The 26,410-nt window shown below is 39.4% G+C and overlaps 2 protein-coding genes across 5 annotated transcripts; one reads left to right on the forward strand and one right to left on the reverse strand.

Moving 5' to 3' along the window:
* Positions 1-140: 140 nt before the first annotated feature.
* On the forward strand, positions 141-19,077 carry ELMOD2 (ELMO domain containing 2). Of its 3 annotated transcripts, none has more exons than XM_016154086.2 (9): positions 141-280; positions 1,362-1,511; positions 3,392-3,420; positions 5,031-5,128; positions 6,755-6,884; positions 7,856-7,989; positions 11,123-11,191; positions 11,981-12,114; positions 15,573-19,077. In XM_016154086.2, exons 2-9 carry the CDS (start codon positions 1,370-1,372, stop codon positions 15,716-15,718), a joined length of 882 nt encoding a protein of 293 aa, XP_016009572.1. In that variant the 5' UTR covers positions 141-280; positions 1,362-1,369; the 3' UTR covers positions 15,719-19,077. The 3 variants fall into 3 exon arrangements, with proteins under 3 accessions (XP_016009572.1, XP_036089398.1, XP_036089399.1); XM_036233505.1 differs by lacking the exon at positions 141-280 and adding an exon at positions 287-1,191; XM_036233506.1 differs by lacking the exon at positions 141-280 and adding an exon at positions 287-882.
* Positions 19,078-19,961: 884 nt separating this feature from the next.
* UCP1 (uncoupling protein 1) lies at positions 19,962-24,990 on the reverse strand. Of its 2 annotated transcripts, none has more exons than XM_016154085.2 (6): positions 24,738-24,990; positions 23,916-24,114; positions 23,268-23,462; positions 23,059-23,160; positions 22,194-22,374; positions 19,962-20,339 (listed from the first exon to the last, which is right to left on the reverse strand). In XM_016154085.2, the coding sequence occupies exons 1-6, from the start codon at positions 24,861-24,863 to the stop codon at positions 20,285-20,287; spliced, it is 858 nt and encodes a 285-aa protein (XP_016009571.1). In that variant the 5' UTR covers positions 24,864-24,990; the 3' UTR covers positions 19,962-20,284. The 2 variants fall into 2 exon arrangements, with proteins under 2 accessions (XP_016009571.1, XP_016009570.1); XM_016154084.2 differs by having other exon boundaries at positions 19,963-20,344.
* Between the last annotated feature and the right edge of the window lie 1,420 nt (positions 24,991-26,410).

A 26,410-nucleotide genomic window follows, 5' to 3' on the forward strand; every position in this document is an offset into this window, starting at 1 on the left:
GCTAGGGAAACCGTCGGCGCTCTAGAATCCGAGCACGCGCGCCGCGGCAACTCTGCGTTAGCAATTGGTGGAGCACGGACCAATCGGAGGAGGTGGGAGGGACCGGCGCGGGGCGGGCCGTGTCGCGGGGAGGGCGTTCCCGCGGGCTCGCTCCCTGACTTCCGGGTCGCGGTGCTTGCAGGGAGCGCTCTGCGAGTAGCGTCGTTTCCGTTGCCGGCTGTTTGCAGTTGGGGAAACCGAGGCAGACTTCAGCTCCCTATAGTTCTTCCGCTCCTGTGAGGTGGCTGCTGTTTCTTTTCCTCTTGCCCCGTGCTGCTTCCGTGTGCGGGCTGCGCGAGATCAGCGGTGTCCCACGGAAAATCCGGGGGGTGCCCGGGATCGCAGGGCTTTGTGCAAGCCATTCCCTCCCACTCGCTGGCAGCGCGCGATCTGGGCTCCGCTGGGCTCCGGAAAGGGGACTCGGTGCAGCGACTCCCCGAGATCTGGGGAGCTCGGGCACCGCCACGCTTGCGTTCCCTCCGCTTGGCAGTTCTTTTGTCATGATGAGCGCGGACTAGTTGGGTTCATTTTAAAGTTACAGTTCCACTCATCTGTGATGTGCACTTTTTTCTGCACTGACCTGCGGGGATTTAAATTTGACAGTCCCTGAGGCCCTAGTCTAGAGACGATGTATCTGTGGGAATGTCTAAGGCAGGAAAGAGATGAACATTTTTGTTTGTTTTTAATTCCTCGCTTGCATTGCCCCCACTGCGCTTCATCTAGAAGCTGAAGATTTTTCTTAAGATGTAAATTTCAGTTTTTTTTTTTTTTTATTGAGGGTGTAGTTTATTGTTCTTCTTTCTCCCCTTCATCTGTTGAATGGAAAATCAAGAATTAACCAGGGCGTGATCTACTTAGTGTTCAATTTGTACACTTCAATTTCTAGGCCATATGTAATGTTTTTATTTACTGTCATCATCTGACTGTAGGACAGATGTAACTGGAGTTATCCCTAGGAGTTAAGAAGAGCTTATGCATTATAATAACAATTCTTATATATGGTATATTAGATTTAATTGTTGTTTAGTTGGGTTCCTTCCTTTGAGCTCCAATTCTCAAAGAGTGAGAAATTAAAATAGGGAACTGATTTTTACCGTTAATTTTTTAAAAGTGATAAATTGACCATTTGACCAGCCATCATTTAATTAAATGGTATGTATTCCACCTGTGATTGTTTTCTTAGATTCCTAAACACTACTACAAAATAGATAGTGTATAATATTAACATTAATTTAGGATTTGATGAGTTGGATGAACTAATTTTTTTCCATCTTAAAATCCAATTTGAGGTCTTTAAACCTGTCATATATTTCCTTTTCCAGGAAAAAAAATGTTTATTTCTTTGTGGGAGTTCTTCTATGGGCACTTTTTTCGATTTTGGATGAAATGGCTCTTACGACAGATGACTGGAAAGTGTGAATTGCAACGAATTTTTGATACCTATGTAGGTGCACAAAGGACACACAGGATAGGTAATGTTATTCTAAAAAGAATAATTAAAAACTAATAAAATTTTAACTGAATATTTTTTTTAATACTCTCAGTCACAGATGCACTCATTGTATGTTCTGATTAAGTCACTTAAGCTGATTTTCATAATGTTTGAAATCTAGTTTTGAATCCTTCCAATTCTAAAACTATGATTTTATAGAAAAAGAAAGGGATTATTATTTAATTCCTCATCTGTGCAAACAATTATCTTCTCTGGCTCCTGAAATTCATCAGTTGTTCCTTAGATAATAATTATAATTTATGTTCTAGAGAAAAATCTCTGTATTTCTATAAGCCCTTTGAAAGTTTCACTCAAGTGCTGGGAAAGTGAGTGTCTGGATCTAGATCAATTTTTATACTTAGCATCCTTCATAAATCTTTTAATCCCTTACATAATCATGAAAGGACAGTTATAGGTATCCAGTGATCCCTAGGAAAGATTATTAGACTCAAACTCTGCACTGTCCAATACTCTAGCCAGTAGCCACGTGTGGCTGTTGAGTACTTGAAATGTGATTGGTATGAATCGAGATGTTTGGATGTATAAAATACACCCTGGGTTTCAAAGACTATATGAATAAAGAATGTAAAAATATCTCCGTTCATATTCATTATATGTTGAAATATTTTAGATATATCGGGTAAAATATTAAAATTAATTTTGTTTTATTCTAATACAGCTACTGGAAAATTTTAAAGTACACAAGTGGCTCACATTTTGGCTTGTATTTTTGTTGAACAATCCTACTCTGTTACCTTCTGGAATTCAATTAAGTTTCAATGTGTAGTTGAAAATTTTGCTTTAAATTGGAACACAGATGAGTGAGAACTGTGGTAGAAGTCATTTCTCTTTATTCAGGATAAGGAAGACCAGGGATGAGCTGCAGTTTATGCTCACTATGTTAAGTAGAAAATCATGACTTAATCAGACTCTCCTTTGTGTTGAACAAGTATGCTACAACTAAGAAATCCACCCCTGTGTCATTTAGGGAGTGTGTGTTGGTATCCAAGGTAACGTGGGAAGGATGACAGACTTAAGCCTCAGGGCAGCTGGATGATGGAAGGTTAATTACTCCCCTAGTTTTCTCACAATTTTGTGGCTGACTTAAATCACTGTCTACTCTTTTCATTTGCCCTTTTGACTGCTCTGAGAAGAACAAAGTACCTCTTGATAAGAAATCTTGGCAGTATTGGTTGGTGTTTTATACTGAGGGTGGGGGAGAACATATGTTAAGGCCTTACTTTGTGGCAAAAGCATTTTTCTCAAATTTTTCAAATTGCAGAGAAAAAGACCATAGTGACTGTGCCAAAAATTTTAAATAAACCAGTAGCGATGTACTCGTTCTTAAAACGAGAACGGAGAAGCTATTTGTCTGATTATAGCATGGTTGGGCAAATAAGCTAGTTGTTTCCTTTTTGCCCCCATGTTGTTGTATGATTCAGTTGCTCGCTCCTTAGGTTTAAATGCTTACTCCTTAAGGTGTTGAAGACAGCTCTCTCACTGTCGTCTTAAGATTAGTTTCTGGAGCCTGAGTTCTGAGGCACCTATGGGTGAGTTTGCAGTGGTTATGGGACACTTGGGGATCTTCACAGAAACAGATGACTCTGGGGAGCTTAGGTTGACTTCACCTCTTGGATTATAGTATGTTGTATTGGGTTGAAGATTTTGGAATCGTATCCAGTTCTCCATACTGTAAAGATGAAATTTTAAGATGTTTGCTATTTAATGTAGAAATCGTGTCTTCTAGAACTATTAAGTAATTTATCACTGGCTTGATATTTATACTTTTTGTCTATGGAGTAAATTCACAAGCAGCATTTAATTAATGATGTTTGCTTTTTTTTTTCTCCCCCATTTCAGAAAATTCCTTGACATACTCCAAGAATAAGGTAGGATCACATCAAGGTGACAATTCTAGAAAACTTAATTGGGAGATACTTTTTCTTTAAAAGAATGCCTCAGTCTTAGAATTAATTATTAATGTCCTACTAGAAGAGTCTTTGCTCTAGAGTATTAAGTGAAATTTTCCCACTTTAGAAGTAATATTCTATTTTTAAAATATTTTCTGTGTGTGTGTGTGTGTGTGTGTGTGTCTGTGTGTGTGTGTGTGTGCGCGTGCACGCACATGGGCATGTGCTACTCATACACAAAGAAGATATTTGAGTAATTTGTCCTGGGGTTTTTTTGCTTGTTTATTTTGTCTCAAGACTGGATAGCTTTGGGAAAGCAGGACCTTCTTTTGGACTATGTCCTTAAAAGAGGTTCTCATGTGAGAGAAAAGCAAGCAGTTTTGGATAGTCATATGTATTTATTGATCCAAAGTAAGTTATACCTCATGATATATATTAGTCTGCTTTTGCTGTGTAACAAACATGTAAAATCACAGGGCCATATAGCAATATGTTATTTATTTCTTGCTCATGTGTTCGTGGACCTGCTGGAGAGACTCTTTAAGCTGGTGCCAAGTTTGGGTCTGTTTGATTGTCTCATTCTGGGACCCTTGTTGGAAAGATAGTACCTGGAGAGTGACCTGTGAGAAAAGAAACATTCCTACTCTGAATATACGAACACAAATGTACATATATTTGTCAGTTATCTCTTACGGACAGGATATGAATAGATAAACTAGATACAATCTGTCCTCAAAGAATTTTCTACTTAACATGTAATAAATTGATGAGTATCATAGAAGAATTACAGATAAATTACTAAGGGGATTCCAAGAGAAGAGAGGTTACTTTAGCTTGAATGGAATCAAAGAAAGCTTCCTGGACCTGATCTGTGAGCTAGCTTAAAAATGAGAGGGCTCAATAAATTCAGGGATTGAGGAAAGAAGCATTTTGGATGAAAGCACAGGATAAGCAGAGAAATGATTAGAGTATTTTGCCTAGAGTGTGAAGGATAGTCACTTACAGAGAGACAGAGTTAAAGAAACTTTAAGGGTAAAGAAGGCCCGAACTTGCTTGTTTGTTGAAAGGAAAGACCCAGTGGTCATTTACAGGACATATTATTTAAGAAGTCTGTTTTATATGATTAGAAAAAAGTCTAGGATATTTGCTAATCGGTTACCAGTGGCTATCATTGGTGGTGAGATTACAAGATTATTTGAATTTTCTTCTTTGTGCTCTTCTGCATTTAATTTTTTTTTGACTTGTGTATCAAAATTTTTTGAACATATATTTTTATAATGTAATTTTTCAATTTTATGTGAAGCGCTTTATAAGCTCACTGTGGTGGTAGCTCATTGGCCAAGAACTCATCAGCTGAGAACCAGTCGATTCTCAGTTAAGGAAGCCTTCATCTAATACATCATGCTGCCTCCCCTTTAATTAATTAAATAATTGATTGATTTTTAGCCCTAGTGAGAATTTAAAACAAATTTGGTTTCATTTAACATTTTAATATCTGCATTGTAAGAGTTGACTAAATACCTCAACACTTACTATTCTTTTTCAGCTATAAGGAATTTTTCTCAATCAGCTTTTTGTCACATAAATAGGTTTTACAGAAAGCGACACTTGTTGTTCGGAGTGAAGTGGACAAATGTGTAGATGACATAATGAAGGAAAAGAATATCAGCCCTGAGAAGGACACCAGGTATGCTGTTTTCATGGTAATCTTTTTATTTATGCGCCCACATCCTGCGAACTTTAGAGATCACGCACAGTTGTAAAACAGCGGACAGGAAGGGGTCGTGGGGATCACCTGGGCCTGCCCTTTCACTTCAGTAGATGAGGAATTGAGGTCCAGAGAGGTGAGCGGTGGGAGCAGAACCAAAACCTGTATCTCTTCGTTCCCAGTCCAGTGCTATCGCCAATTTACCGTCTGCCTTCTTTAAGGTAACTTGCCATGACTTTCCTAAAGTTAAAATTCTTCAGCTATTATATCCTGCTTGTTTTTCAAAATTCGGTTCCTCTGTCCTCCAGTAAGGTCGTCCCTGGCTCCTCCAGGGTGAGTTAGGTGCCCAAGCTCTGTCCTCTCTCAGAGCTCTGTCCTAGCATAACTCGTTGTACCGTTTTCATCGGTTAGCTCTTGTTCTTCCCCTAAAAAATTCTAAATTCTTAATTCCATAAGAGAAGGAGTCGACTTATTCCATATTTGTGTTCCTAGTACCAGTACATTGACTTAGTACTTAGCGATTTTTTTTTTCTTTATTCAGCATTTTCTGTGTAAATACAGAGGAAGGAGCAATTTATTTTGGCTGGAACAGGGAAGGGTACAGGAGAGAACTGTGAGTGAGGATAGTTCCACAGAAGAGGTGACATTTGAGCTGAACCTTGTCGAGTGGGTGGGGGAAGACATTCCATGCAGAGGAGGAGTGCCAACAAGTCACAAAGTGCTTGGATATCTGGGGGTGATGGAGAGTCCTTTGTACCTGGGGCATTGAGTTCATGCAGAGCGGAGGTCAGAGATGAGAATGGGGCGCCTCGCTGGAGGTGCCCTGCAGGTCATGCGTGCCCCACCGAGGGTTATAGGTGTCCTTTGGGTTTTTCGTTTTTGTTTTAGCAAACAAGCTACATTATCAGATACGTATTTTGAAGAAAATGGAAGATGGAGGGTAAATTTGCAGATGTAGAAGTCTAGTAAAAGGAATAAAGATACTCTGGAAACATTCAGGCACGAGATTGCAAAGCCATAAATACATCAGGAATAATGAATATATGATGATTGCTTTGAGGGACATCTTGGAGACTTGGGGGACTTTTGATGTGTCATTGATGGGGAGAGGAAGGCCGGAACTTGGAGGGTTCTGGTTTGGGGATCTTGTGATTAGTGAAGTCATCAATGGGCTTAGAGACTCCCATAAGAGCGTTTGCTCAGGGAAGACAAGCTGTTGTACTGGGGAGACCTGAGATAACCTGTCCTGGAGCTGTTCGTTATATAGGTACCTGAAAAATTAAGTCCGTAGGTGATATCTGGCAATAAAGATTTGGGAATGTATGAGATTTCTCAGAGAGTGCTTGAAAAGAAGAGGACAGATCCTTGCAAGTGCAAAGTTTGCTGTTCCTACAATGTCTTGTCCTCTTTCTAGGCCCTGTTTACATATCATATCCTATGTGATACTTTACATTTTGTGTTTAAGGAGGCTGTTGTTGCCTATGGTATTAAACTGAAATCCAAGAAATGGTTTCTACATACCCATATGAGCCGCAAGCTGTGGAAGGCATTACTTTATTATGATAAGAAGGTATTTTTAAAAAATAATGATTTTATCATTTTTAGTTTTAAAATCTGCATGAAGGCATGCTTACTACAGATATCCGGTTATAAACAGCTCTATTTGGATGTAGAAAGTGTGAGGAAAAGGCCATATGATTCTGATAACCTACAACATGAAAAGCTGCTTCTCAAGGTAAGTTTTATTTTCTGCATTTGGAGTTATTGAACACGGGAAAAAGAAATCAAGCTTTACCTGATAAGGTCTGCATGCAAATTCTCAGGGTTTATACAGCCACCCAGTTTTTTTGCCCCTTGGAAAATTTTATGATATTGGTAAAAGATTTTTAGTTAACTATTTTTATAATTTTGTGATAAGCATCATCCAAATATATTAAATACATTTTATTTTAATGCTTTTAATTCTGAAATAGGTTATAAACATTTAAAGGTAGGTCTGTTAGTAATAAAAGAAGGGACCAGATAAAACCCAAACTAATTATTAGATTTAGCTTCAGGGCCAGAGGCCTGACCCTGTTTTCAAGCAAGGTCACAAGTCTTCACCTTTCATTTTAGGTAGAAGGACACTTTTTTTTTTTTAGCAGTCTTAAGGAATATATTTACTTAAAACCTTAAGTCATATTATTTTTTTTTCTTTTAAAACTGAAAATTTGTAAAATGATGATCATATAGGTTGAAATACTTATCAGTATTATTTCGTCATGCTCCTCTCCCTGAGACCTATTTTCCTGCTCTGATTAGGGGCTAATCACTCACTCTTAGAATAGAGCCTGCTTAAGTCCGTAGTGTCCGTGGCAAGGGCCAAGTGCATAACACTGTTCTCGGGGGAGCAATTTCCCAGTTCCGGTGTATATTTATACGTGCTACTGAGAAAATAAAGCCACCACATTGTTTTAGATTTCTGTGTATTTGTTACCATTGGAAAATTTATGTGTTTCACTCTTTTAAATTGGAATAAGTATACTACTTTTTTTAAGGATAATTGTGAAATTTTCTAAACAGTGTTTGTTGAACCTGTGATTTGTCTACACAAGTCGTTTAATTGAAAGCATTCAACTTACTAGTCATATCGGCTATGAGAAGGAAAATGTCTTTGTAAATTAGGGACGTCACTATTATTTGTAATATGGAAGCATGTTTGTACAGCTTTGGGATCTTCTGATGCCCACGGAAAAGCTGAAGGCTAGAATCTCCAAGCAGTGGGCTGACATTGGTTTCCAGGGGGATGATCCCAAAACAGACTTCCGAGGCATGGGCATACTTGGACTAATCAACCTTGTGTAAGTAAAAATAAACTTTCCGCTCTGAACAGAATTACATGTCACCCCCAATCTAGTTTCATACTATTCCTGAATTTTAATAGCTGCGATGCTAAAGGTATTTATTAAATTTACAATATAATGATGTGGGAGATATACTTGTGTGTGCATGTGTGTGTGAGTTCTTTACCTTTCTTCTTTCTCTCCCTGGCCTCCCTCCCGATACTCTTAAGGAGTTACTTACACTCCTTTCTTACTCTTTTTATCCTCTTGCCTCTTTTCTCTTGGTTCTCTGATTCCATTTGGGAAATGTAACCAGATAAGATGATAATGAAGTCCCTTCATACTTTGCCATATGTGGCAAGTGACCTAAATCCCTCAGTTTTCAAAGGTTATATGGACTCTTTCCTTTTTCTTGTTCTTGAGCACACATAGGAAAATATGTAACTAAAATCAGAATCGATAGCACAGCCGTTCTAGAAAGTAAATGAGAAGATTGCTTTACTTCTATAAGGATAATCAAATGAATAGATTCTAGCATTCAGGTCTATCCTTGAATTGTTTTATAGACTATAAAATACCTAGATTGGGAAACTTAACCATTAAAAAAGTTTGGATAGCTACTGTGAAAAAAATTGGTCCTGAAATTGGGCTAAATTATGTTAATATTGAAGAAAAATATATCTAGGTCAATATGGATAAGGCTATTTTGGGGGAAAATAGAAGACACAGAGGGTTTTAATATGTATATTTTTTTCCAGTTACCAAAATATTTAATTTTCTGTATTACTCAAATTTGATGAGTATGAAAGTACCTATAAGTCTTCTCAGAGATAAGTAAAACACAGTAGTTCTAAAAATAATAATAATTAAAAAAAATGCAATTGCTAGTTTAACACTTTGGAATTTCTATTTGGAATTTACGTAGAATAAATGTACTCTGTCTCCACTTGGAAAAATTATTAAATATTTTAAAATTTATTATATTTTAGAACACACGAATTTTCTGTTTTTATTCTTTAAAGACCATCTTTCTTCTTGGTACTAGTAAGCTACACAAATATGTGAACTGACTCACCCTCAGATATACATTATTCTGGTGTTTCCTGAACTTTTTCTGAGTAACCTTGCTTCTGACTCTTTTCCTCAGAATTCAAGATTTTTCAGCATTTGCAAGAAGAGAATTTAATTAAGCTTAAAATTTAAATAATTTAATGGCATTTGATTGAAGATGGTAGTAAGGGATTCTGATAGACCTTTAAATGATTTATAGATATTTTTACTCTACTTAGATTAGTGTCTACTAATTTGAAAAATGACCAAGATTCGCATATATGTATTAATAATTATTTGATTGCCATTGATGTACTAGAAATGATTAAAAACAAAATTAGCTCTAATTCCTCTACAGTCATGTTTGTTGTCTTGTGTATGGACCTATGTCACTTCAGGATCAAAATAAACAAACAGTCAGGAAGTAGGTAAGCTGTTTTACACCCTCATGTAATTAAAAAGATTTTCTTGGCCTTTGTCATCTAATCTCTTGAGATGTTTTGTTGCTTTGAAGGATAGCTGGTCCTTTGATGGGTAATGATGCTTTAGATAAATGAATACCGAAGCAGGTGTAGACGAAGAGAGGATATTGTACAGGGAACGAATTCAGAGACTAAACAAATCTACATAGATGAGGAAACAGAAGTAGAAAAGTAGAAGAATGTACACGTTAAGGCCAAAAATGTATCTGGGAAGGGAAGGAAGGAAGGGAGTGATGGAGGGACGGAGGGACGGAGGGACGGAGGGAGGGAGGAAGGAAAGGAGAAACTCAGTGCAGCATATAATAAGAAATAGTTTCCCTTATTTGCATAGATGTTAATATGTTTCTTAGATACTGTTAAGATGGGGACTGACTGAATAAGTTCAGCAAAGAAATTAAAAGTTGCTCCATGTAACAGATTGAATATTTTGAGAGTAGCTGGATTATTGAAAAACTAATGTAATACCAAATTGTATTAGGAGTATTATGTTAAAAATGAAGTATACATATAAATAGTAAGGGCGTTTTAGAGCCAACAGAGGGATAAAGTAGACACATTAGAGTATTTAAGGAAAGCACTGTACTAAAACAGGACTTTTTCCTGTTTGGGGATTTACAGATCTCTTTTGAGAATCTGATGAAAGCTTTGTATATTTTCTCCCCAGAAAATGTACACACAGAATAATTTTTGCATAACTTAAGGTGCTTTGTGGGTCCCCTTTCATGCATGGATGTTCTTTCATTCGTGGACTTCTAAGTTAACAACCCCTATTTTATGAGTTGAAAATCAGAGCCAGTGAAGGAAAATGGAAGAAAAATGAATCTACAAAAGAAAAAGTAGGAAGATTTGGTTAGAAATGTGCATGCTTTATGAAAATTTCAGTGATTATGCTCTCTAAAATTTAAATGAACCATGCAAATCCATTTTTTATTCTATTTCTTATCTTCACATAGACATCCAGCCATATATATATAGATTTGAACTAGTACATTATGAGGTGATCCAAAGGTTGAACAGATTGGATGCCTTTGAGAACTCAGAGAGGTTGCATTAGTACAAGCCAACAGAATGTATGAGCCTACAAAGAGATAGCTTTAGCAGACCTCTCTGTTTTGTGGCCAGTGTTTTAGTTATATCACTGATCTAGAGGGTTCTTTCAATGCAAAAGGAATGCTATTGACGGTCTTCTGATTGCACTGAAAATGACATTAAACGATATAGACTTGAGTTGCAATAGAAGGAATAAGCCTAGTTGAAAGGAAGAGTGTCCAGCGGGTGCCCATTGACTATTTTATAGGAATTTAGAGCAAATAAACAAAAGAACTCTAGTTTGTTTGGGGTTTTGTTTGTTTGTTTGTTTAAGGTGGGTAGAAAGTCTCTTGTTAAATCATTTATTTGTTAAAATACTTTATGTCTTACCAAGGGTTCATACTAAATAGGCGTGATAACTCAGAATTAAATTTTGATCAGAAGCATTTCTGAGTAACTGAAATGATTTGAGATGAAGATCAGGATATTTGAACCAGGACTATCATTTTGACAGCTTTGTAAATTGCTTCTGGATCTCTTCAGTTTGAATGACATGTGTTAATTTAAGTATTTTTCTTAAACTTTTAAAGGTATTTCAGTGAAAATTATACCAGTGAAGCTCATCAGATTCTTTCCCGTTCAAATCATCCAAAACTAGGGTAAGCTGGATGTATTTGTATTAAAGAAACTAATTTGAGTTTAATTTAAGTTGATTAGAAGATCTGAATTTGAAAGTATTTCAAGGTATTTTTTAAATGAAATTATTTTAATAAGAACATAAAGGATATTGAATTTTATATTATTTTTAAAGCTAAATGTGATCATAAACCAATTTTGTATGTCAGTAAATTTCATCACAAGATATAATTTATCTATAAAATGGGGGTATGGGCCTTTATAAAAATTTTTGAGCTTTGAAAATAGGGGTAGGAAATAGCTTTGAAATAGGAATGGGAAAATGAGAAATAGCTTTGAAAATTGTGACATGAAATGCCAAATGAGGTAATAATATTAGATTTGTAATTATTTTATTTCTATATTCCAATGATACCTGTCTTTGAAAAACTATTATAACGTTATAAAAATCAATACCCTCATAATGGAAGAGAAAATGTCAAATTAGCCAATATATTTTAGAAGTTGCTGAGAACATATGTAGTACTTTTAATTTTTTTAAGGATTTTGGATTTAGACACTCATGTGAGCAGAGTTTTATTTTTATTTCTTAGATTTTATTTCTTAGATTATATCCAGAAAATCAGCCTCTAAAGAACATTTTTTTAACAATCTATTCTGGTTTATTTTTCTTAATATGTAGAGAAGATTATAAACTCAATGTTGTGTTAGAAGTGGATCAAAGTAACTTTTTACTAATTCTTTGCATAGTCTTAAGTTTATTTTATGAGCTGTTTGGCTAGCTGCTATAACTGGTAATGTTTCTGACATAGGTATTCTTATGCAATAGTTGGAATCAATCTGACAGAGATGGCGTATAGCTTGCTGAAGAGTGAGGCTTTAAAGTTTCATCTCTACAACTTTGTTCCCGGCGTCCCAACCATAGAACACTTTCACCAGTTCTACTGTGAGTATTAAAAGGAGTTAAAGCTGGATATTTTTAAGAGAGTTTTTAGATCATTAGGAAGGTGTATTATATGATGCCTCTATCACGCATATGACTTAACGCTTGTCATTTTATTATTTAGGATCTTTGGGAAAATGGAAAATAATGGAAGATGGGTTCCCAAGAATTTTTCATACTTCAGTGTCTGTATTTGCTGATTAAAAAGATTCAATGAGGCAATATTTTTTTAAACATTGATCCAATTTTAGCAGTCACGCATGCCGTTTTTCTGTAGGGATCCGTCTTCCATTCAACTATGAAATTAATTTTTTCTCTTGACTACTGGTTAGTGAATGCTGCTGAGTCAAAGACAGAGCATTTGGAGATTATTCTATCACTCTTGTAAGGAAATTTAATTTAGAGGAAGTCTGTACCCCTCCTTTTAGTTCAAGGCCAGGTTTTCTTGTGGTGGGTTGGGGCTACTTGATAACTGTTCCGGTCATTGCCACCACCATTCCATTAACTTGTCCTGTGATGGTGTTCGAACACTGAAGTTTTAACTGGACGAGCCCATTTTCTGAGGCTACTGCTCCGAAGCAAAGAATTCAGATCTAGCTCAGCTTTTATACTCTACTTCTCTTGATCCGTTTCTGTCTTTAGAATGTCAATTGCATGTTGGCAGGATACAGGAAACTACTTAGATAATAAATGGCCAAATCATAACTTCTGCAACTCCATGATCGAAGGTGTCATCCAGGTCTCTTTTTCCCATTCTGTCCCGTTTTTACTTAATCCTTAATTTCAGGTTTGTCTACTTCCCAAATTTCTCTTGTGTTGATCTGCTTTTTCCCATCCCCCTTCTATCTGCCTGACCTTGGGCCCTTGTTGCTAGGTTACTGTAATCGGCCTTTCACCAGTCTTTCTATGATGACCTCCCACTTCTCCGCACTGAGGGTGTAGTTATTTAAAATGAAAATCTAGTCGTTCTACTCCACTGCCTAGAATTCTCCGAAAGCTCCCATGACAAGGCCCGGTGTAATCCATACCTTGAAAACCCCTCCAGACTCACCTTTTGCCACACACCAGCTCCCCACAGTCTAAAACTCAGGCTCACTGGTCTCCTTTTAGTTGCACAAATGTATCATGGTCTCTTTCTATTCTAGATCTTTCACCCAGCCGGGAACACCATTCCCGCTTCCTCTGTTTTTTTCCAGGTGGCACCTACTCATCTTTCAAATCTCAGTTTAGATGTGACCTTCTCTGGGAAGTCTTATCAGAGACTTTGTTCCTTCAGTTATCCATTTTTCTCTCTATTTTTCATCTCTTCCTGTCATATTGCAGATCTGCTCTCTAGCTCCCATTCATTCTTGCTCCATGGCAGATTGTGTTGCAGGCACTGGAGATACAGCAGAGAATACGACAAAGTCTCTGCATTTGGGGAGATTTTATTTTCAAAAACAAAACTTTCCAGATGCCACTTTATTTACAGTCCTTCGACATGGAACTTTTTAAATAAGTGCTGTTTCCATTTTCTCACCTTCAGTTTTTTTCTACCTTGTTTCTCTCCTCACTGCTCTGCTGAAACTGGATTTTTCAAAGATGCAATCTTTTTTTTGTTGCCTAATCTACTTGTCATGTTCTTCGTATTACCCCATCCTTTTAACAGCATTAGGCATAAAAGGCCATGCCTTTCTTCTTGAAACATTATCTGAGTTTTCCTGATGCCACACTCTCTGGCTTTTCTCCTCCCCCACCGGCTTTTCCATAAACTTTATTGCTGACTTACCATCTACCACCCCTCTGAGCCCAGCCCTGGGCCCACTTCTCTCTAGCCTTCATTTTCTCCCTGAGTCATCTGATCCCATTCCCTGTTCGATATGCCATCTGTGTCCTAGCGATACCAAAATGTATGTCTTCAGCCCACCCTCCCTCTGTAGCTCCGGCATTTGTGCGTCTAGACTGCTTTTTTTATTGGATAAGGATAAAAGATCTTATGAGGATGGTCACACAAAGCAAGGATCCATGTGACATGTTTTCAGATGGAGGGACAGGTTTTTCACGTCCCCAGAACTACCGTTGATTCTCCCTGGGTAGGCTGAAGATCCTGGCGGGTGTGAGATACTTTTCCATTATCGTTCCAAAGTTGTCATTGGTGTTTTGCTTAGATACCTTTCCAGCCCTTCCTGACTTTACTGGAGGCTGGCTGCTCCTGGATATAAATGACAAAACTGGGTCAAAATAGCCCCAGCATGTCTATCCCTTAGAGACTGAGACTGTTTCTGTTTTACCGTGAGCTGACAAGAGCCCCTTGCCCTCAACCTGCCTTAGCTCTGACTCAGCCAGTTTCCTTTTTTAGGTGTTAGGCATTTTGAACAGGTTTTCATCTAAATCCTCATCTTCCTCCTCCCTATTCTCCAGTTCTTTTCTCTCATTTTATTGCTGGGGAACCATTCCTTCCCCCCGCCCCGCACCCCACCCATCTAGTCTTGTTCAATTTCCTCTCTTAAATCTCTCATTGACTCTTAGCATAGGGTCCAAGCTCCTGGGACTTTGCTAACTTGCGCCGATATTTGTTTTCTTTATGAATTATGCTTGTTTAGTGCCGCCCCTTGAACATAAAATCAATGTAAAAAGAAACAGCCAACCCCTTCCCAAATTCAGCAGTTTGCCACACTTAAGTAAATACAGGAGTGTGATGAATAGGAAAGCAAATCACCTCTGGCCTAGGCTGTTCCCCTAAAGACGGCCACTTACTTGAGCATCTTCGGCTGCTGTCGGCCCCATGCCCCCAACACCAATGTCTTTTTAGCTCCTGTGTAGGAAGAGTGTCAGAGTAACAGCTGAGGTGACAAAAGTCATTATACCTTGCATCCAAGGAGGGTTCAGGAGTGGTGTTAAATTCACTTTTCTTGGTTATAAATATAGCTATTTTAATGTTTATGTTCATCAAATACTTTTAACATTTTGAGAGTTCATTTGGCTGCTGTAATAAAGATACTGAAAAATAAAAATGTTAAGTCTATTTAGTGTTTTATATGTTCTTTTAAAAAAATAAAAGTGTTGATAGTTCACTGAGAAAAGTAGAAATTTATAAATCAAATAAAAAACAACTTTTCTGTAATTTATCCTTGTCTAGAACTTTCTTGTTAGTTCCATTTTTTGTTTCAGGGATCTCTGTGGATAACTTTTTTTCCTTTGTTTCAAGGTATCTTTTGACAGTGTTATATCTCTTCAGTTTAAGGGATTTTATTGATTTTCGAGATGAAAATGTACACTAAATAGTTTATTAAAATTGCTGTTTATTTTGAACATACAAAAATATTTCTCATAAAGTTCCTCAGGTTTCTCAGAGCTTAAAATGATGTCTGATTCTCGTATCCTAATATGGAATTTAAAGGATGGTTATATGCTTTTAAAATGAGATGGTTTGGATGTGATACCTCTGTTGAACACTATATTTTATTTTTCTTTAACTGCAGGTTACCTCGTCTATGAGTTTGACAAGTTTTGGTTTGAAGAGAAGCCAGAAAGCATTATGTATTTCAACATCTATAGAGAGAAGTTTCATGAAAAGATTAAAGGACTCTTACTGGATTGTAATGTATCACTTACTTTAAACATATGAATCATGCCTCGAATCTTCTATTTCTACCACATTTTGCACACACAACAGAATTTATATGTTGTAATAGAAATTATCTGATCAATTACACTCCTTATATATTCTTTCCTACAGAAATATTTCAGAAATTCTATTTAAGAAAGCTAGTGGACAATCAGTGTATGTTTACAGTCGTCTGTACACTGTCCTCCAAAGGCACCGTGACCTTCCAAAGAGCCCTCGGGAGAGTCGTGTGGACTCCAGTTTGGAACTTGGGATTTAGCCCGTTTAGTGTAAAAGTACAAATCAGGTATTTGCATTAAATTGGTTGATTAAAATGCGTAAAAATCAGTTTTCACTTTTATGTGTTGTAACTATCAAGTTGGTATCTTTGCGAAGCTCTTAAGTATTTTTGTTTTCGAGTTTAGAAATGCTCGCTCTTTATTTCCTTTCTCTTATTTTATGCGTAAGTTAAGTAACAGGGAGAGTAGTTCTTTGTGACTGTCTTCACGTCTCGGTCACACGTCACCGTTGCTTCATGAGCAGCGGTGAGAGCATAGGTGTGTCACAGATCGGGGAACCGTGGCCTTGTGGATTTCTCCGATTATTTAGCATAATGGATAATGAGAGAATGACAGTATTGGTGACTAGCTTTTTTTGTTATTTTAAAGCTTAAGAACATTTTCTTATTTTCGATATTTGCTTTCTGTCACTTATAGAAAAGAACCCTAGTTAGTGCTTGGTGTGAGAGCTTGTTATGGGCTTCTCTACCTGCATGTTTATGGAAAGAGATGTATTTGCTAAGAAGATCTCAATTGTATTCAAAGGACAGTTGTTTCAATAAAGCTGTCTTTGAGCTCAAGCAAGAGGAAAACGTAAAGCTTTTTTAAAATCTCCGTTAAACATCACTGGTTTATTCTACTTACCATTAACTCTCGCCTGCCTCCCCGGGGTTTCCGGATGGTGCTATGTGGACCTTGTGGGTATTCTCTGAGCTAACAATCTATGGGATGCTGAAGCAGCCCGAGGGTGATGATCGTGCATTTTGTATGGTTTCATTCTCCCTAAGTCTCAGGAAGGCAGCAAGTATGTCAAGGATTATATAGTGATGAGAGTCCAATGGGAGCAATTTCTTCTTTGTGTGTTTTAGACATTTGTGCTCATGGCAGAATTAAGAGTATTTGAAGATAGATTCATCTGATTACTCAGTTCTCTCTAAATCCCACGGAAACCAGTCTGTTAAAGACATAATTTCATCTAAAACGCGAAGATAGCTGGTATACCTTTTAACACAGTAGGTATCAGGTGTTTAAAGACTAGCTCCTATGTGATGTATCGAGACCTGAGACTTTGAAGTATTTGTTCATTTTTGTTGACAAAGCTCTCTCTTCAAACTTGCAAAGAAAAGAGTGGTAAAAAAAATATCTGATTGGAAAGTAACAGATGCAGTGTCGTTATGCAGTGTTGATACATTAAAAGCACCTGCATTAAAATTATGATTTTCTCAATAACAGACCTATTTTTAAAATTGGGTTCATTTTATTACAATTGTGGCAGTTTAGCTATCCAGTATTATAAGATTTTGGTTTCTTGTAGGGGATTTCGCAACCTCGGGAGTATCTTAGCCTAATTTTTAAAAGTATTTTTAATGCTTTATCATCTAGCTGGAGTTCTATGAGAAGTAGCAAAATCCTGATAAAGATCAAGTGTTAACTATTAAAGTTCATTTCATCAAAGTGTTTACTATTACATGGAAAATAATTCTGTTAGTCTTTTAATTTTTGTGCTGAAAATAAATACTCACCTTTATATTTTGATCTTTCAACAGCTGAGATATTGAACTGATTTTAAGCTTCTGTCAGTATGCTGAATAAAACAATGGCTCAAGTACGGAAGGGGACACTTTTTAAATAATTTTTTCTCTTTCTAGGAAGGAAAAATTTTTTTAATAGTATTTTTAAAATATCATTAGAAAGTTTGCTCACTAATATGTACTTTAAACCCACCTCTGTTTGTACAATATAGATGTTGTTCTGTTTTTGCTGAAAACAATCAGTAACTATTTCAGATAGTTCTATAGTGAATTGGTCTAAAAGCCACCAACAGATTCTAAGGGTTGATAGCCTGGAAGCCAAGTTAAGTGTCACCCGTTGTAAATTAGAATGTAACGTGAGCCTTCTGACTTTTGTGTGATAAGCGACATAGATGAAAAGAAAAATATGGTAATTGTATCTGCCCTTCTACTTTTCCTTGCTTTCAACATGTGTATGTTAGAATTTTATGTAGTCTTAAAATCCATGTTTAGAATCTTACCTGTTTCTATAATAACAAACTACCAAAGTAGCAATAGAACTGAAGTAGCGGGGAAATTATCTTTGTTTTGGCATCAAAAAAGTGAATCAGTGTTGAAATGAATTTTCGTATGTGCCAGATTGAAGGGAGTGTGCCAGCGACAAGAATGGTCTAAAAATATAATTACAGTGGTTATGGTTCAAATATGTTCTGAAAGACAATCTTTAAAGAATGGGAGAAATCAGGGGATACCAATATGGTGATAGAGTTAGATATAAAAATCAATGTCTTACTGGCACCAGTTGTGCTTTAGAAAACAGAATCTTGTTTCTTGAAAATGCCCGTCCTGATTTTCTTTCTATGTAAGAGCTACTTGGATTTGTATGTATTTTTCTATGTGAAAATATGTGTACTCTTCATTCTTATTCCAACGTTCATAATTGTTTATGTGCTATTTCTCTCCTTTGCATTCAGTCGATTAGAACTTGGTCAAATATTTGCTCAAAGGAGCAGCATTACACGAGCGTGTGAAGTGGAATGCTCGTGCCAGAGCAGAGGAGATTACACATAGTGTCCTGGCTCAGACCAGAAGAAGTTTGGCTCGGAGGGCAATGACGTTTATTGTCCTTCCGGAATTACTGATGGGGGACCAATGGTGATTTTCTCAGGATAAATGGTCTACCCACCTTCTCTATGAATAAGTCTGGGGAGGCTTAATTTAATTTTCACATATATAAACCTCTTCACATCAGCAATTTTTTCATGAAAATTCATGGAATTGTTAAGAATCTGAGAGAAATCATGAGTGAGCTTCAGCTTTTGACAAGAAAAATTTTCAGTGTAATGCAGATAAAGACCCAACTACCGCATTACTATGAGAGGATGATTCCGTTTGAATACTGTTAAAGTATTCAAAAAATATTTAAGCGATAGCTTTCCTGGTGGAAAAAGTGCTGGTTGACAACTTAAAGAAATAGATTTTTGTCTACTTTGGATAAAGCAATTAACTTCTTCTGTAAAAGCAATAGTTGAAATGTGATGTCATTTTGTTGGGAATGTTGTGAGCAAATAAAAAACACGTTCGAACTGTTCCAAGCCTTTCTGTTAATACTTCTGCTCTCTGCCATGCTCCCCATCCCTCGTTTAAGTCATTTACGTTCATGAAACCGTGCTTTTCTTACTTAATCCTTTAATCGTGTTTCTATAGAGTAAATCAGAATATACAGAACTTTTGTGTGTGTCTTTAGCTCATCTACTAATTGCCTATTTAATATGTTATTGGATAAGAACAGTTGGGCTTCCTGGCCTTTCAGCTGCCATTCCTTGTACTTCCGTTGATCTCTTGTTTCTTCTTTCCCAGTTTCTTCTGCACTCAGTTTGTAGGCATGAAAAAGATTACTCCCGGTGTTAATGACAAACGTGGCTTTGCTGGACAGAGGCCTTGAAGATTCGTTTTCATTTCAGTCTGTTCCTCTGTCGTCTAGCTCTAAAATTCTATGATTCTAGCACAGATACCATGATTCTAATAACAGCAAAGCCCAAATGAAGGTAGTGTCTTAGAACTCGTTATAGGTGCTGTAAAATATAGGCTGAAAGTTAAAAATCCATACCGATAGCATTTAAAGGACGTTTATGCCTATTAATTGTAAAGACTTGCTCTTGCTGTCGGGCAGGTCTGTACTCCAGGAGAACTTCAGCTCGTGTTTGACATAGATCCAAAAAGACAAACTTTAAAAGATATTAGCAATACTTTATTGAATATATTTTAACTGATATCTGGGTTAGTAAATAAAAACAGTAATATTTTCTTTGATAACTGCTCATCTTAAAGTATTTATAAAGCGCATTTCACTCAGTTTTCCTTTTCTGTCAGTTTGAGTTATAATTAAGACATGTTAAAGTTTTTCAAACTCAATTCAGACCACCCCCGTACCACCACCAAACACACAAAATCATCAATCAAATGCAACAACTTAATCTGGATGTTATGTTTGCCAGAATAATACTGAATATCTCCCTTTCCCCTCCTTAAAACACGGAATAAAAGTCACAAGAAACAACAGGTTTTAGTTTTCCTTTGGAAAAGAAGGAATAGTTCAAAATTCTCTACTCTACCAGAATTCCTTTATCTTTTTAGGGTGAAATAAAGTGAAGGGTTTTTTGTTGGTTGGTTTTTTGTTTTTAATTATCCAGTTGGCACAGACTCGCACTGGTATGTTGTATCCCTTTCCTGAAGGTAACTATGTGGCACAGTCCACGGCGGTCTGCCGTGACCTCATCAGCTCTCTCTTCAGCTGTTCAAAGCACACAAACATGATGACGTTCCAGGATCCGAGTCGCAGGAAGGCAGGTACTAATCTAGGAAAGTGCGCATCACCATTCTGTTAGTTTGCTTGCCATTCTCAAAGCAATTACAGCACAGGCAGTTTTATGCTTTTAATTTAGCCACTCTTCTCAGACGAAGATGCTTAAAAATACCTGTTCTTCATCTATCCCTCCTCTGCCTAAAGTGAGGTTTCATCTAGATGTCTTACACTGCTTCAAAACAACAAAACCCAGACAACACGTTCCTGCCAAACCAAAGCTGGTCTCCTCGGGTTTCATGGCCTCGCCTTCTTTTTTTGGGGGTAGGGAATATTTTTGTTTTGTTTCGCTTTGCTTTCTGAACAGGAAGTAGGAAACTCTTCAAAGAGGAAGAGGAGAAATCAAAGAAGTAATAAATGAGTAGACCATTTTTCAGAGTCAACAAATTAGTGCTGTCTAGCTCTGGGCAATTCTTGTTTTCAGATTGTCAAGGGTCTAAGTGTAATTTTTGGTTGTTTTTTTTTTTTGGTGTTTTTGTTGTTATTTTTAAAATTCTGCCAAACTGTACAGACCAAATGATTGATTTTGAATGCCTTTTTGTAGCAATGAAATATTCCAGGAGAAAAAGATGTCATCAGTCAAATCTGCCTTGGACATATTTTTTAAAGAGATCTGTCCTGTAAAAATCAAAGAATCTTTGGGGAGGACTCTTAACATATTTCTGCTGGCTCCTGGATGTGTGTGTGTGTGTGTGTGTGTGTGTGTGTGTGTGTGTGTATTTTAATTAGAGTAAAATATACATAACATAAACTTAACCATGGTAACCATCTTAAGTTGTAATTCAGTAGTATTAAATTCACTGTGTACAACCACCACTATTATGCATCCCCAGAATCTTACTGTCAGTTTAAACAAACTGCACCCATTAAAAAATAACTCCCCACTACACCCGCCCCTCGGCCCCTGATAACCACCACTGAGCCTCTGTCTCTGAATTTGACTACTCTCGGTACCTCAGATAAGCAGAATCATACAATATCTGCCTTTCTGTACCTGGCTCATTTTATTTAGCATAACATTTTCAGGGTTCGTCCTTGTCACAGCACATACCCACCCAAAAGGTTTTAACTTTGAAAAAAGTTACTGTTAAATGGCTAATGATTAATAACTGATAATCTATTTCAAGTTAATTTTACAATATATTTCACTTTTATTAATGTGTCATAAATGCAAGTTATGGTCAATTGTACTGTTTTATATAATGGGCATGGTGCATTTATGCTTATAAGGTTTGAGACACTACCTTACAATTTTTAAGGGTTATAGAATTTTCTTAGTTTACTGCTAGTGGAATCCTTGTTGAGCATATCCATAAATTAGTTGACATTATATTTTTTAGGGAGGAATTTCCACCATAATATAATATTGCTTTGTGGGAAAATGTGATCCACTAGACAGTACTAGTTTCTAGGTGGGTGTGATAATCAAACCACATCATTTCCTGCATCACTTTTCTAGATCGATGACAATGATTTTCCCCTAGTTTTGGTTTAATACAATCTAAACCGAGTCATTAAAATAGTAAAAGGCAATTCTTGTTTTCCAATAGCCTTCTATTATGCTTTCTATTCACTTTGTAGTTCTCCTGCCCCGAGAAATTAGCATACTGTTCCATTTCTAATAGATTGGGACCAAGGGAAAGGTCACTGATTTTGAACGGGCCTCTGGTCAAGGCTGAGAAAATCAATACTCCTGCATAGTGGAACTGGTGGATTGGAGAAATGTTTGGCAAGGAATCTCTAAGTATATCCGGCCAGCTACCTGTCAGTCGTTTAGATAAGACAGCGTCCCAAAGCACACCGTACCCCTGAGCACACACTAGACGCGGACGATCTCGGCCTACCCTTTGAAAAACGCCGACGGTCCTTCCTTAGCGAGCATTGTCATTGCGCAGTTGGGCACACTCGTGTACTGTCCTGGCGGAGAGTTGATGAATCGGGTTTTCACCACGTCCACTGGAGAGGACAGAACGGTCGTGCAAAATCCGGCGATGACGGCCGCCACGGCGTGGCAGGGCACACCGTCTGCAATGGATCAGCGGAACGTCAGGCTCTGGGGAGGGGCTGCCAGCTCTTAGTTATCTAGCAGAGCCTCGTAAGCTTGTTGGTAACAGGAGGCCAACGCGGCTAAAATAATACAGGATTATACTTACGCTTGAAAAAGATGGCAAATAGTACATGGCATAGTGGATTGGAAGTGTTTTGGGAAAATATTCCGTCAGTTTTCTCTCTGTCGTTAGGGTATGGCAAAACGCCTGACACGTGATGCGTAGGCATCTAATACTGTGTTTTATTAAACTCAATGTCCGAGGAGAATTTCAATGTCTCTAGAACCTGTTAGAACAGTAGTTTTAGGAACTTATCTGTTCGAACTACATGTGGGTGAAACACTGATGAACTCTAACTGGCTCCTTTGGAGACAGCACAGGTCGGACTCGTCTGAAGCTTGCTGGGTAACGAGTCCCACGTGTTTGGATCACACGAGAAAAATGCTGTCGTAAGAAGACGATTGCAGTTTGTTTTCGTTGCAAAAAAAAAAAAAAAATGTGTTGCAGCGAAACTAGAATTTGCTTCTCGAAAGCCATATCGAATATTCAAGATCGCTTAGTTTTTTTGAAGGGAAAACGATCACAATTAAGTGATTCTAGACAAGCTCCAAAACGAAACTGTACATGCACAGACCGTTATATGATATAGGAAATTAGTTACCTGCTAGTACTTTGTTTTTCACGAGGGCTTCCTTCATTAGGTCGTACGTTACTAGCTCTGTACAATTGATGATGATACTTCTGGCCAGATTGAGAGAAGTCCCTGGGGGTGGGGGGGAGGAAAATGTCTAATAGCTTCTGTTTTATGATAGAATGCTAATTGGATGTAAGGATTTTAATGACTTTAAAATCCATCTTGAAGTTACTTACCTTTCCAAAGACCCGTCAAGCCTTCCGTAGTTGCTATAATTCTGTAAGCATTGTAGGTCCCAGTGTAGCGAGGTTTGAGGCCATGCAGATGGCTCTGTGCTTGAAGTCTGACCTTCACGACCTCCGTGGGTTGCCCGATGAATACTGCCACTGCCCCGGTCGTCAGGCCAGCTGAGATCTTGCTTCCTAAACTACCTGTTGCCATCCACAGAGAAGAAAAGAAAATAAATAAATAAATAAATAAATAAATAAATAAATAAATAAATAAAAGTCAAGACCCAGAATGCATCTATATGTCTTTTTAATTTTAGTGGTTAGTATTTATGCTTGTGCATGTGGATCATGTTCTGGATATGTGCTAAGTCACAGTAAGGTTAGACCACAAAGCTGACTGAAATTTTTTAAAATGAAGACTTTCAAGGAAAAAGAAAACACAATGCCTATTTAAATAGTGACTTCGTTCTTTCCTATTTTTCGCTTTTTTTTTTTTTAATATTTTCGAACCGAGAGGGGGCACCAGTTCATGTATTGATATTTGCCTGCTCATTTGTTAGAAAGACCACGACCTCGCGTGTCACATTTTTTGAGCAGAGCTGGGCCCAGGGCATGTCGCTACTGTCCGGCCCTTCCAGGAGCCCTCTGGCTTACTTTCTCTCCCCGTGGTGAAGAATTCCTGGAAGGTGTCGTAGAGCCCGATCCGAAGGGAGGCGGAGCTTATTTGTCTCTGGAGGCCAGCGGGCAGCCCGCCGTAGAGCTTCATGGGCCCTTCTGTTCTGGCCAGAGTGGTGACTGTTCCCAGGACGCCTTTATACCTAATGGCACTAGAGGTCTTGCTTTCACCTTGGATCTGGAAAGGAGAAAGATACAGGTCAGAGGGGAGTGAAAATTGCGTAGGAGCTCCTACCTGGTGAGGAAAAAAAAAATAGTATCAGGCTGTCCTCCGTGGAGAAACCTTGAGCCAAGATTTTTCCCACTGTGTTCCTATTTTCAGTTCCTTTTCTCAGCGACATCTCCCCCATGTATGTATGTATGTATTGCTACATATATGTGGAGAGAGACTAGCTACAGTGCGCATTTTGAACGCCCCCCCCCCCCATGAACTCTCCTGAACCCCCAAAGCAGTAAATAGGATGGGAAGGAGCCCCTGCTGACTCATAGAAGGAGAAACAGCCTGGCTTGCAAAATCGAGAGAGGCCGATATTCTCAGCTCTTAGGACATTCCGTGCACCCTAACTCTGGGAGGTTTGGCAGTAGTCCTGGTCGAAGCCATCCTCTGTGTCCCTTGTGGCTCTTCTGTCAATCTGGGGGAAGTCCCAGTGTCCACTCTCATGCATGCGGTGAGGCCGGACTGGTTTTGAAGGTGGCCACCTGCTCTGCCTACCTGAGACAGGGCGGTTATACTAAAGCCGGAGCGGGAGCGGCGCCCACCGCAGGAGTCCGCCCGCCCTCCGCCCCAGTCTCGCTGGCTACCTGGAGCCGGACTTTGGCTGTGTCCAGCGGGAAGGTGATCGCATCCGCCACGCAGGCCGCCACTCCAGCGGAGAAGAGCTTGACCGCCATGGTCGGGTGCACGTCCGAGGTCGTGGGGCCCATCATCCTCACTCGGGGTGCGGAGCGCAGCGCCGGCGTCGAGGGAGAGGGACTTGCAGCCCCCAGGGGGGTGGTTCTCTCTGCCTCTTCTCCCTCCTGCGGGCGGGAGCTGCACACCCGCTCTCTCCGCCGGGCAGGGGGCGGGGGCCGCTGGGCAGGAGGGGCGCGGGAGCGGGGCCGAGCGTGGCGGCGGCGCCTCCTGCCCCACGCGCGCTCCAGGAGCACCCGCTGCGCCCAGGCCCGCAGCGCCGCGCTACCTGCGCTCCGCGCGCCGCTTATGTAGCTGGCCGGTCGGGGCTGAGCCGCGCCAGGTCTCGGAAGAGCCGGGCGTGGGACCTGCCGGGGCGTGCCCTGGGCGCTGGGTTCCTCCCACCCGCATCCTCGCTTGGCGCCTGGGGAGCCGCCCTTCACCCCAAAAGCACTCGCTGCGCACCTAGACGTCTGCGCCCTGCGCTCAGCGCATCAGGGAGGGCGCACAGCGGCCAGCACCCCCACACCCAGGCTTCTGTCACCCTCCCGGCTGCGTCCTGGGCTGGGCAGGGAGAAGCCGGGGGCTCCCCCAAACAAGCGCGACCTCAGTGATCCTGGCACAAGGTCCTGCCAAGCCAGAGCCCTTCAAAGCAAGAGTGGGGCGCTCCTCCCTCTGACTCCCCGAGAACCTTGCACGCTCTGAACTTTTAAATGAAATAAGATTTCGTGTGAGCACTTTTCGTAAAGGGATGTCGAATGAGGTCACAGACATACTAGAAAGCAAACAGTAAACGCCTAAGTGCTACGAAGAGAGATGTCGCTTGCTTCTTTTAATTTCATTTCTTAGGGCACGCAGCAGAAAGGCTCCAAGTGCGCGTCTGCTGCTACCTACTCTCCCCCTGGGCCCCTCACCTGTCTTGCTTTTGCTTCCATCTGAGCAGAATTGGTCCCAGAGCCACCCAAGGTGAGCCATCCTGCTGCTAACTTGCCCATAGCGAGGGACATTGTAAAGTGTGCTTGCTGCTGGCGGAGGAGCTTGTCCTACTTCTGCCCTTGAGCACAGGTTCACTTTGAGCGTTTTTTAACCTTTTTGGTCCAAGAGCAGGGAAAATAAGGTCTGAAGCCCCCGCAGCATAATTTCCAACTTCTAAGAACAAGCTGTGTGTCCTGGATGAGAAGCCAGTCCCAAAGTTCTCCCAAGGGAGCTCAGGCTCCAGGGATGGAGGAAGCCAAGGTCAGAGGCTCTGATAAACAGGAGGAGACTGTGGGTTTCCTCTCCAAACACCTGTTGAAATCAAGAGCACTTATTGGGAAGTGAGTGGCAGGCGTGAAGGCAGAGATGTTGGGGAGAGCATCCTGAACATATGGGAATGCGTCCTGTTGGCCTGGCCGGGAAGTTGGATGGAGAAGGAGAGACGGGGAAAGAAGGTGGTAAGACATGAAGCTGCAGAAGCCTAATAAGGCCCCGTGAGAGCAGACCCCGAACGTCTCTCCTGAGTGTGGAGTAACCATCTCATGCCTGCATCGTACTTTGCAGGTTGTAAAGTGCTCCCGCACAAATGACAGCATTTAACCGGTAGACA

Source organism: Rousettus aegyptiacus, unplaced genomic scaffold, assembly GCF_014176215.1.
Source record: "Rousettus aegyptiacus isolate mRouAeg1 unplaced genomic scaffold, mRouAeg1.p scaffold_m13_p_16, whole genome shotgun sequence".
Lineage (NCBI taxonomy): Eukaryota > Metazoa > Chordata > Mammalia > Chiroptera > Pteropodidae > Rousettus > Rousettus aegyptiacus.